Source organism: Leopardus geoffroyi, chromosome E3 (assembly GCF_018350155.1).
Source record: "Leopardus geoffroyi isolate Oge1 chromosome E3, O.geoffroyi_Oge1_pat1.0, whole genome shotgun sequence".
In the NCBI taxonomy this organism is placed as follows: domain Eukaryota; kingdom Metazoa; phylum Chordata; class Mammalia; order Carnivora; family Felidae; genus Leopardus; species Leopardus geoffroyi.
The window spans coordinates 23,207,230-23,219,428 of record NC_059340.1 but is presented as its reverse complement, the minus strand read 5'-3'; the positions used below and the strand labels follow the sequence as shown (position 1 = coordinate 23,219,428).

General features: G+C 39.7%; 1 protein-coding gene across 2 annotated transcripts in view; it reads right to left on the bottom strand.

Moving 5' to 3' along the window:
* The window catches only part of PALB2 (partner and localizer of BRCA2), a 28,001-nt gene that overhangs the window by 11,698 nt on the left and 4,104 nt on the right, over nucleotides 1–12,199 (bottom strand). The window contains exons 4-8 of one of the 2 annotated variants that reach the window (XM_045461654.1): nucleotides 9,721–11,181; nucleotides 6,439–7,253; nucleotides 6,009–6,080; nucleotides 2,453–2,614; nucleotides 785–870 (exon numbers count right to left, since the gene is read on the bottom strand). In XM_045461654.1, the coding sequence (XP_045317610.1) occupies nucleotides 785–870; nucleotides 2,453–2,614; nucleotides 6,009–6,080; nucleotides 6,439–7,253; nucleotides 9,721–11,181 (2,596 nt within the window). The remainder of the gene's footprint in view (nucleotides 1–784; nucleotides 871–2,452; nucleotides 2,615–6,008; nucleotides 6,081–6,438; nucleotides 7,254–9,720; nucleotides 11,182–12,199) is intronic. The other variant, XM_045461655.1, reaches the window with a different exon arrangement.

The following is a 12,199-nucleotide window of genomic DNA, read 5'->3' as shown; positions in this document are numbered from 1 at the left end:
AGCCTGTTTCCGATTCTGTGTCTCCCTCTCTCTCTGCCCCTCCCCCGTTCATGCTCTGTCTCTCTCTGTCCCAAAAATAAATAAACGTTGAAAAAAAAAAAAAAAAAATTAAAAAAAAAAAAAAAAACAAAAAAAAACTTTATTTATTTTAATGTTTATTTATTTATTTTTGAGAGAAAGCATGCAAGGAAGGGGCAGAGAGAGAGGGAGATGGAGAATCCCAAGCAGGCTCTGTGCTGTGACTGCAGAGCCCGGTGCAGGGCTCAAACCCACAAACTGTGAGATCATGACCTGAGCCGAGATCAAGAGTCAGACGGAAGCTTAACTGAATGAACCACCCAGGTGCCCCTAAGGTTCAATTTGTTTTTTTAATTTTTTAAATGTTTATTTATTTTTGCGTGTGAGAGAGAGAGAGACAGATTGCAAGTGGGGGAGGGGCAGAGAGAGACTGAGACACAGAATCGGAAGCAGGCTCCAGGCTCTGAGCTGTCAGCACAGAGACCGACACGAGGCTCGAACTCACGAACTGTGAGATCATGACCTGGGCCGAGCTCAGACGCTTAACCAACTGAGCCACCCAGGCACCCCTCCTAAGGTCCAATTTTAAACGGAAACTTGAGTCAGGGATATAATTCTATCACTAGGTTTTTTTTGAAACAAATAGCTCTTGATCTAAATTTAGATTCTTTCAAGATTCAAGCCTAGGTTATAACTTGCACTCAAAACAAGCTGACAGAGACAAAGATGAGGGAAAGAAAAAAATTACTCCTTGAGAGTTACATACCTGATTTCCCTGATTTCCAAATTTCCCAAAGCCACGCACACGAGGTTATAAACATCAGGCACTGGAACTATCTGTAACACTGGAACCTAGATAAAACAAAAATAGCCAAAAATTGAATTTGGTTGTTTCATTTTTTTTTTTAACAATATAGTTTATTATTTAAAATTTTTTTTTAAATTTATTTACTTTCGAGAGACAGAGTGTGAGCAGGGGAGAAGTAGAGAGAGAGGGAGACACAGAATCTGAAACAGGCTCTAGGCTCTGAGCTGTCAGCACAGATTCCAACACGGGGCTCGAAGTCATGAACCACAAGATCATGATCTAAGCCAAAGTCAGACACTTAACCGACTGAGCCACCCAGGTGCCCCTGGTTGTTTAATTTTTAATTAATCTAAATTTTCCAAAATCTGTCACATTCCCTTCTATTCTCACTGTACCAGGATAGTTTCAAACACTGAACAAAAGTTTAGCAAACACCCTCTTTTTATAAGCTGCAAATCCAAATAAGTTATAGGCAAAACCGTGTATATAGCAGCACTTACTTAATGAAATCTACAGTTCTAATAATAAAGGAAAATTTAAATAAATTCTGGCAGAAGTGGACAAAGGGAACATCATGCAGTCATTTAAAATAAGTTTATTCACGTAAATAAATATTTATTGACCACCACTATACAAAGCACAGTGCTAAAAGCTATGGATATACCAAAGAACAAGAATGAAATTTGCTAAGAGTAGATCATAAATGTTCTCACCAAAAACAAACAAACAAACAAACAAACAAAAACTATGTGAGCTGATGCATGTTAATGAACTCGATTGTTGTGGGAGTGCTTTCTATATATAATATATCAAATCATCACAGTGTACACCTTAAATATATTACAATTTTGTCAATATTACTTCAGTAAAGATGGAGAAATAAATAAAACTCAAAATAAAGTATGAAGAATATGTAGAGGGGCGCCTGGGTGACTCAGGTCATGATCTCACAGTTTATGAGTTCAAGCTCCCACCTCGGGCCCTGTGCTAACAGCTGAGCCTGGAGCCTGCTTCAGACTCTGTGTCTCCCTCTCTCTCTGGAGCCCCCAACTTGTACTCTGTCTCTCTCTAAAATAAATAACCATTAAAACTTTTTTAAAATTAAAATAAAAAAAAAAAAGAATTATGTAGAAACAAGGAAAAATGTTTGTATAAGTGAGAAAAGGCAAATTTAAAAATTTTAAGCACATTAGGACTGCAAGCACGTAAGATACATATGAAGGTGGACAAAGACTAGAAGAAAATATATTAAGAAAAGAAGCAAGAAAAATGTTTTGGTGAGGGGTAAGGAATACAAGTATCAGCAAATTTAGAAGTCAGAAAAGACGCGAAATTCTAAGCTTCTCCAACATATCTAGTATAAAAATCCATTTTCCGAAAAACAGGTGATAAAGCAAACCAGAGCACAATGTTAACTGCAGAATCCAGATGGTAGGCATATGGGTACTCACTGTACAACTTGTCTCTATGTTTGACAATCTGCATAATGAAATGTTGGAAAAAATTACTGATCCCTCTGTTCTGCCTTACATGGTTGTAGGTCCCATTCTTGGTAAGCTGCCCATCTATATTACCACGTAAATAATTGCAAAGACCTCTCCTCCCAGCTCTAAGATTCTGACTTACCTCTGTAAAGTGCCAGGAATAAAGTTTTTCCCACTGCCAAGTATCTAGAGGTTTCCAAAGAGAAACTACGTATTCACAGGCAGTTATGATACATGGCTCTTTGAAACCGGCTATTTCCCACCACATGGCACTCACGTCCACGGAACAGGAACCAGAAGGATTCTGAAATAAATAGCAACAACACTTATGTTAAAGGGATACTTGGGGTCTGTTTTTGTTTGTTTGTTTTTAATGTTTATTTATTTTTGAGAGACAAAGAGAGACAGAGCATAGCGGGGGAGGGGCAGAGAGAGAGGGAGACACAGAATCTGAAGCAGGCTCCAGGCTCTGAGCTATCAGCACACAGCCTGATGCAGGGCTCGAACTCAGAAGCGGTGAGATCATGACCTGAGCCAAAGTTGGATGCTCAACCGACTGAGCCTCTGAGGTGCCCCACTTGGGGTCTGTTTTATGAATAGAATATGAATATAGAATATGAATATGAAAAGTGCCGGGTTCCAAGGATTAAATAAAATACTAAGTAAATGTAATTAAAGTTTTATACAGGTCAAAGCTGGCTTAGTTGGTGGAGCAAGTGACCCCCAATTTTGGGGTTGTGAGTTTGAGCCCCACATTGGGTGGAGAGATTACTTAAAAATAAAATCTTAGGGGGCACATGCATGGCTCAGTTGGTTTAAGCACCCAACTTTGGCTCAGGTCATGATCTCACAGCTCATGAGTTCAAGCCCTACATCGGGCTCTGTGTTGACAATTTGGAGCCTAGAGCCTGCTTCGGATTCTGTGTCTCCTTCTTTCTCTGCCCCTCCCCTTCTTGCGTGCGCGCTCTCTCTTTCTCAAAAATAAACATTAAAAAATTTATAAAAATAAAATCTTTAAAAAAATTTTTTTAATGTTTATTTATTTTTGAGAGAGAGAGAGAGAGAGAGAGAGAGAGAGAAAGAGCACAAGCAAGGGAGGGAGAGAGAGAGGGAGACACAGAATCCGAAGCAGGCTCCAGGCTCTGAGCTGTCAGCACAGAGCCTGACGTGGGGCTCGAAACCACGAACTGTGAGATCATGACTTGAGCCAAAGTCAGACGCTTAACTGACTGAGTCACCCAGGAGCCCCCAAAATAAATAAAATCTTAAAAGGAAAGAAAGAAAGAAAGAAAGCAAGCAAGCAAGCAAGCAAGCAAGCTTTGTGAGTCTTATGTAACTAAAAAAATTGCCCCCACACACTTATATCATGATGGATCTAAAAATGTGTAGCTCCAGAATGGAACAGATTCAGATTTAATTACAAAACATGGCCCATAAGAACTTGCCCATTTGGAAATGACACATCCTGATGAACCACCCACGGGTTGAAGAGGGAATAAAAATGAAACAACGTGGGGGTTAAGGGCACCAACTTCCCGCATAGTCAAAAATCTGCATATAACTTTTGATGTCCCCAAAACTTAACTACATTAATAGCCTACTATTGGAAGGAAGCATTACTGATAATGGAAACAGTCAATCAACACATATTCGTGTGTTATATGTATTATATACTGTATATAATAAAGTATAGAGAAAAGAAAACGCTATTAAGAAAATCATAAGATGGGGCGCCTGGGTGGCTTAGTCGGTTAGGCGTCTGACTCTTGATTTTGGCTCAGGCCATGATCTCATGAGGTTGAGCCTCACGTCAGGCTCTGTGCTGGCAATGCAGAGTCTGCTTAGGATTCTCTCTCTCTTCCTCTCTCTCCCCCTCCCCCACCTGTGCTTTTCTCTTTTTCTCTCTCTCTCAAAATAAACTTAAAATAAAAAAAAAGAAAATCATAAGGAAGAGAATATACATTACAATTCTGTAAAAGAATTCTAACGTGTTTACTGAAAAAAGATCTGCATGTAAGTGGGCTTTTGCAGTTCAAACCCATGTTGTTCAAGAGTCCACTGTATTTCCACATGAGCAAGGAGAGCACTGTGTATCCAAACACACAGAGCATGGCAAAGTGGTATTTCCAAAAGAAATTTACAATCATAAAGGCATTTATCAGAAAAGAAGAAAAATAAAAATAAAGAAAACAGCTCAAAAAGGTAGTGAAACAACAATGAAAGTAAGCACAATGAAAAAGAAAAGAATTATTAAGGATAAAAACAGAAACAAACGAAATAGGAAACAAAAAAACTAATTAACAATCAATACAACCAAAAGCGTTGTAGACCAACAAAATGGAAAATCTCTTAAGTTTGATGCAGGAAAAAAAGTACTTTAGAAAATGGGGAATTGGGAGAGAGGTTTAACTGAATATACACAGACAAAAAAACTACTAGAATAATAAATAACTTTTTATCTACAAATTAGAAAATACAAATGAAATGGTTGATTCTTTAAGAAACGAAGTTATTAAAATGGACTCAAGAATAACTTTGAGGGGCGCCTGGGTGGCGCAGTCGGTTAAGCGTCTGACTTCAGCCAGGTCACGATCTCGCGGTCCGTGAGTTCGAGCCCTGCGTCAGGCTCTGGGCTGATGGCTCAGAGCCTGGATCCTGTTTCCGATTCTGTGTCTCCCTCTCTCTCTGCCCCTCCCCCGTTCATGCTCTGTCTCTCTCTGTCCCAAAAATAAATAAAACGTTGAAAAGAAAAAAAAAAAAAAAAAGAATAACTTTGAAATGACTATTACTATGTATCTTTTATACCAAAGGAATCTGGAGCTCAGAGGGTAAATAATTTGCCCCAGGTCACACACTAGTAGTTGGCAGAAAGAGTTTATGTGGATTTGAATCTCTTTCTTTTACACCAGTTGTTCTCAACTGGGAGGAATTTCACAAACTTTCCCTGGTGGGTATCTAGCCATACCTGCAGACATTTTTGGTTATCATAACTCGGGATGGGGGTGCTAGTGCCTCTATAGATAAGGCAAGGCTACTGCTAAATGTCCTACGATGCACAGGACTGCCCTGCAATAAAGAATTATCCAGCCCCAAATGTCCAGATTGCTCAGATTGAGAAACCCTGCTCTGTATCATGCTACTTCAAGCACTACATACAAAGAGTTAACTAGGACACAGGTCCAATTCACTTCTCTGGATTTACTAACATATCATTAACAGAATATTGTAACTTACATTTCTCAGAGTTACACACACACACACACACACACACACACCCCACATAGCATATGAAAGATTAACCATTCATTATAATCTGGAACCACTACCTATTTTCTCATAAATCACAAGTGATCCTTCTAGAAACATTACAGCATTTGGAAAGGAGGATCATGAATGACTTTCTGTCAAGATGCCTGATTTACATTTAGACACAAAGTTGAGTTAGCTTAAGTTGTTCTTGGCAATAGCTTGACATATAAACTTCTTCTGGAGAAGATCTCAAGATATAAATACAGCTAAGTATTGTGAAAAACAAAGAGTTTACAGGTTTTTTCTGAATCTGTTTCGCCGAGTTCATTTAACAGTGCTAAATTAAGAATGCGAAGATATAGATCAAATTCATCCTAATTTTCCTATGAATTCATTAAATTTTCTACATGTAAGACACACGACACACCAAAAGGGAACGGTCTTCTGACCTTTAACTTTGAAACCAATTGTAGGTGGCCTGGGATTAAGCCATTACAAGCAGGAAGGTCTGTTACTTCAGTCTGTGAAAATAAAAGTCACACTGTTAATCTATGCTTTATAGATGACGTCTGCCCACCCTGCTCCTTCATCGTGTCTACTCAATAAGTGTTATTTCCTCTGATAACAGCAGCAAAGCCCTATATGCAAATGCTTCCTTGATGACAAAGGGAATAGGATCCCCCATATTTAAAAACACATTTTATATTAACCTTAAATTTCCCCCAACTGAACTTAATGATTACAGTGAAATCATAACAAAGAAGCACATTCGACCATTCCTAAACACTGAGGAGCCAATGTGTAAGAAAGTCATGCTGCCCATATTCCCTAAGATCTTTCATTCCGTCAGAAAAATCTTACCATGGAAGTGGACCGTACCTGCTCAGTGGACTGTTTCCACGACTCCACGTGCATATTTCCACACAGCTGATTTTCTTCGGAAGTGACTGACTCAGTGGGAAGAAGTTTTGCTTGGGAACCAGAATCACTGTCACAGGAAGGCTGTCCTTCCCGACCCGACACAACCGGGCTGCCATCTGATTTTGAGGGGCTGGCCCAACCGTCGCCTTGCTTCCGATCACAGTCTTTCAAGTGAGGAAGTTGGGGTACAGAGCACGTTGATCCAACCACCTCCGTGGACACTCTTTCACAGCGTGCTTGGGAGCCGAAAGCTGGAGTAGTGCCTAGGATGGGGAAGGCGGGTGAACACACATCTGCCGTCAGTCTGTCATTATCCTCAGGGGTGACGGTATTGAAAGGAGTGAAAAGTACTACGGATGAAGAAAGGCCCTTCTTCTGAGGCTGGCTTGTTGGGTTTGGTGTTTTAGGTTGTGCTTTTCCTGGGAGAACAAGAATTTCCTCTTCCAAGTCCTCCATTTCAATATCAATTTGTGTAGGTGTCATTTCTTCCAAAACAACACAGTTGCCCTCCTTAAGGAGCTTATCCCCATACATTTTTGATACAAAAGGCTCCACTGATTTTTCTGATTGGGACTTCAGTTTCTTAAGCTTAAGAGGTCCAAAGTCTTCATCAGGTAACTGAAAATCTGTGGTTTTGAGAACAGAGGACAGTTGCTTTAAACTTAGCATCTCATTCTTAGGAAATGAAGTCCTGAATGCAGCAGAATCCAAAGCCAAATAAGCATTATTTCTGGAAGAAAGGGAGTCCTCTTTTTGACGATCATCTTTCTTCCCTAAAATAGAAAGGAACAGCGGTAACAGCAAATATCCAATACCCAACCAAAAGTGAGCTTCTGAACTCCAAGACAGTGCAAAATGCTTGTTCTCTTCCCACCCATGACTCTGAAACCTATGAGCGGTTCAAGAATCAGCCACAGGTTGGTGGTTAACTAGCAGTTCTCCTTTTGTAGCATCAAAAACAGCATGGTGCTGATGACACTAGCTGGAAGAAGACCAGGGTCTAGTCCCTGCTCTGCCACTCATCTGCCATGATCTTAGGCAAGCCAATTCACTTCATTTTCCCTTGTCTCTCATACGGAAACTGGACTAAGAATCTCTTAAGTCCTTTCTGCTCTAAAACTATGATTCCAACAGACTACCAGAACACAGTCTACAAAACGCTGGCCCTTCTCACTGAAGGAAATGTAAGTCTCCCTTTCAAGCAGAGTAATTTACTATTTAAAAAATGTTTACCTATTTTTGAGAAAGAGACAGAGTGCCACCAGGGAGGGGCAGAGAGACAGAGAGGGAGACACAGAATCTGAAGTAGGCTCCAGGCTCTGAGTTGTCAGCACAGACCCTGATGGGGGTCTTGAACCCATGAACCGTGATATCATAACCTGAAGTCAGATGCTTAACCGACTGAGCCATCCAAGCACCCCAGTAATTTGCTACACTTAAGGCAGCTGGAATTCTATGCCATTCAACATGTAGACCCAGTTGGCCCAACCACCTCTGCAGACACTTTTTCAGAGCATGTTTGGGAGCCAAAGGCTGGAGTAGTGCCTGGGATGAGGAAAGCTGTCTCCACCAGTTTATAAATGAATAAACTGTGGCACATACTTAGGGAATATTATTCAGCCATAAAAAAGGACGAAGTATAGATACATGCTGTGATGTGGATGAATCTCAAAAATCAGCTAAGTGAAAGCAGCCAGACACAAAAAGTCACATAGTGTATAATTCCTTTAATATGAAATATCCAAAACAAGTAAACTCACAGAGAGAGAATATAGAGTGGTGGTTGCCAGGCACTAGGGTGGAAAGGAAATAGAGAGCAACTGCTTAATGGGCATGAGGTGTCCTTCTGGAGTGATGAACATGTTTTGGAACTAGGTAGGGGGCGTGGTGGCACAAGAATGTACTAAACGCTAGCGCATCATTCACTTGATTCAAAATGGTCCATTTTATGTTAAGATCACCTCAAGAAAAAAAAATTTAATGTTTATTTTTTACTTTAGAGAGAGAGAGAGAGGACAAGCGGGGGGAGGGTCAGAGAGAGGAGACACAGAATCTGAAACAGGCTCCAGGCTCTGAGCTGTCAGCACAGAGCCCGATGCGGGGCTCAAACCCACAAACCATGAGATCATGACCTGAGCCAAAGTCGGATGCTTAACCGACTAAACCACCCAGGCACCCTGAGAAAAAAATGTTTAATGTAGCAGCAGGTTACTAAATTCACAGCAGAGTATTTCAAAGTATACAAAAAGATGTTTCTAGATTATTACTAGATTGCCCTACTTTCTGATTGCTTTGTATTCTTGTTGGCTTAAAGAGGACAATAAAAAGTCATAATGATTACAGGTTTTTAACTAATTAAAAATAAATTAAGTATTTAATTAATTATAGCTCATAGACCAGAACCTGTGTCCAATGATATAGAGCAGTTGGCTGCCTGTTTTTGTAAATAAAGTTTTACTGGAACACATTATATACTGTCTGTGGCTACTCTGCCACTATACTTGACTAGCTATGACTGAGCACAAAGACATACTATTTGGCCCTTTACAGAAAGTTTGCTGATGTCTACTATAGAACCAGAGCGAATTATCTAGTTGTTTTGCTCAGTGTATCATATGTGATTAATTCCTGAGGAAATGAATAAAAAAGTGTAAATTATGTCACTTGTTGTTCTCCAATATTTTGTATCCCACAGATCTCTCAAGACGCTATATTTGATATTTTACCCAAAAAAATTTGGTTGGAGGTATTGCATTTTATTACTCAGTCATTCCTAAGAAAGTTTGTCCAAGGACTCCTACTCGGACACACATTTCATTTCACTTCAAAAACACTTTCTCTGTAGATTATAAAACTTCCTTCTAGGGATAAAGATTGTGTTGTACCTGAATAGATACTAATTTTAGATGAAAATCTCATACATTTTCCTTTTCCATGTCAACTTTTCAATCACATTAGTGAATTCTGGCATCACAGAGCCAGGTCTGAATCCCGGCTCTGTAATTTTAATGAATTAAAGCCACTTTCATGAATTAAAGTCACTTTAATCTCCTTGTGTCTTAAGTTTCCTCGTCTGTAAACCGAGGGTAAAAACAGACTGCCTCATGTAGGGTTGCTGTGATGATGCAAGGAGTTAGTGTTCGCACAACATTTAGAAAATACCAGGGACACAATTAAGTGTTGGCTATCATCATCATCATCATCAACCGCACTTAGATTTACCTTTAATTCTCTTCTTACCATGAATAATTGCCTTTCCATTCTGCTCTTTGTTCAAGGCAACCTCTTCCTTGGATCTATTAACACCTGATGTGCCAAAAGTTGGCAAAAGGAGTTCACCATCATCTAATACAGGGGTGCAGACTGACTTTGTTTTTCTTCCGTGTCTCCTACCAGATGTCTGGATAACTGCCTTCCTGGAAAGGTTATCTTTAGGGGGCCCAGTGGGAGAGTTGACTTCAGTTAAGGAGGGACGTTTCTGAGGACTTCTTGAACTTGGTTGTCTTGTGCATGTGTCAGAGGTCCTAATTCCACTCTGGTCAGTTTCTTCACTGGGAAGGTTTAAATTTTTAGTTGCCTCCTTACTTTTATTTTTATACCCTTTCTTTTTGACACCCAAATGATTTTGAATTACAACTTCCAGGGCTACTTTTCTCTGGTAACTTGACATGCGTCGTGTTGTTCTAACATAATATTCTGCGGGAAACGGAAGGCCTTCGAGCATTGTGCAAGAATGTGTTTGATTTTCTGCAGAAGCAGGAGAGATTACTTCTGGGCTAAGACTCTTAGATTGACTTACAACCTCTTTTTCCTGAGGACTTTCATTTCTATCATCAAGAGTGTTATGGGGAGATTTTAAACACTCCTCTGTGTGATTCTGTCCTTTTAAATTTTGGTTTCCATTTGCTGATAAGTTATTGTAAGCGAATTCACTCACAGAGCACAAATTATCTGTCTCTAAGTCAGGACTTCTAGGCAGCTGGCCACTTGCACTTACAGCTTTATTTACCTCTGGGTTATCTGTAGAGACAGTCATTTTTTGGTCTTGTGCCTCTAGGTTTACAGGTGAAGCAGGGATAATGTTTTTTAAACCATGAGTAATGAGTTCACAGTCGCCTTTAGGAGGCTTATGTTCAAGGTGCTGACCACTACTGTTATTTGATGGAGTAAATGAAGCAAGTGTAGACACTGTGGGGAAATGATTTCCTCTTACGAGTGCATCAACAACTCTTTGTGGTTTGGCAGTTGGTGGAGTTAATACACCCCTTACGTTAGTTTCTGTCACTGATGCTGGAGAATCCAGAATGTCACACGTAGAACTTGAAAGGTAAGTTCTTCTAGTTACAGGTGTTCTAGGATTCTCTCTATTGATTTCTTCCAGTTTCTTTAGTCTTTTTCCAGAGAGTATGAGTGAATCCGTGTCAAAGAAAGATTCTCTCGCCTGTGAAGTAAATGTTCTCTGCTGCTGCTTTCTTCTCTCTGGCAACTTACTCTGCCTTTTCTCACCACTAGGACCACTGACCTGGTAGGGAAAATGTTCTTGGATATCACTTTGTATATGTAATTGTTCCACGGGGCCATGTCCAAGGTTGAAGGACTCAGGCTCAATGTCAAGTGTGATAGGTGTCTTTTCTCCAGTTTCTTCATCCAGATGGGTGCTGATTTGTAATGTCTCACAAGGAGATACTTTATTTTTAGATTCTGAGGAGAAAAAAATATATAATTAATATTTTTCTTATTAATTAAAAAAAATTTTTTTGAAGTTAATTTATTTTGAGAGACAGAGAGAGCGAGCAAAGGAGGAGCAGAGAGAGAGGGAGAGAGAGAGAATCCCAAGCAGGCTCTGCACTGCCAATGCAGAGCCCGACACAGGGCTTGAGCTCATGAGCCATGAGATCATGACCTGGGCCAAAGTCAGATGCTTAACCAACTGAGCCATCCAGGTGCCCCTAAGTGATTTTAATACCACCTTTCTATTTCAATAGCCTCCAATTTTATGATTATAAATTACCTATTAACATGAGTAATGACCATTGTTTTTTTAGAATACTTCCAGCTAGATTTTTTTCCTCTATAGAGGAAAAGCACTCTATAGAAGTGCTTAATCAAAAAAAAAAAATCTTTCCAATGTTTACACAATAAATATAATGTCTAAAAGTTGAAAGGGGAAAAGATCAACTAAACAATTCAACCAAAAAAAAAAAAAAACCAGTTTATTGATTACAGATGGGAGAAAATTTATGAAATATGCATCTGATAAGCATCTAATAGCTAGAATATATTAAGAACAGTTATAATTGAACAAAAAGACATATAACCTAATTAAAATATTGGCAAAGGACTTGAGTAGATACTTCTCTGAAGAAAATATACAAATGGGGGCGCCTGGGTGGCGCAGTCGGTTAAGCGTCCGACTTCAGCCAGGTCACGATCTCGCGGTCCGTGAGTTCGAGCCCCGCGTCAGGCTCTGGGCTGATGGCTCAGAGCCTGGAGCCTGTTTCCGATTCTGTGTCTCCCTCTCTCTCTGACCCTCCCCCTTTCATGCTCTGTCTCTCTCTGTCCCAAAAATAAATAAACGTTGAAAAAAAAAAAAAAATTAAAAAAAAAAAAGAAAATATACAAATGGCCAACAAGCCATAAGATGTTCCATATCATTAGTCACTAGGAAACACAAATCCAAACCACCATGAGATACCACTTCACACCCACCAAGATGGTT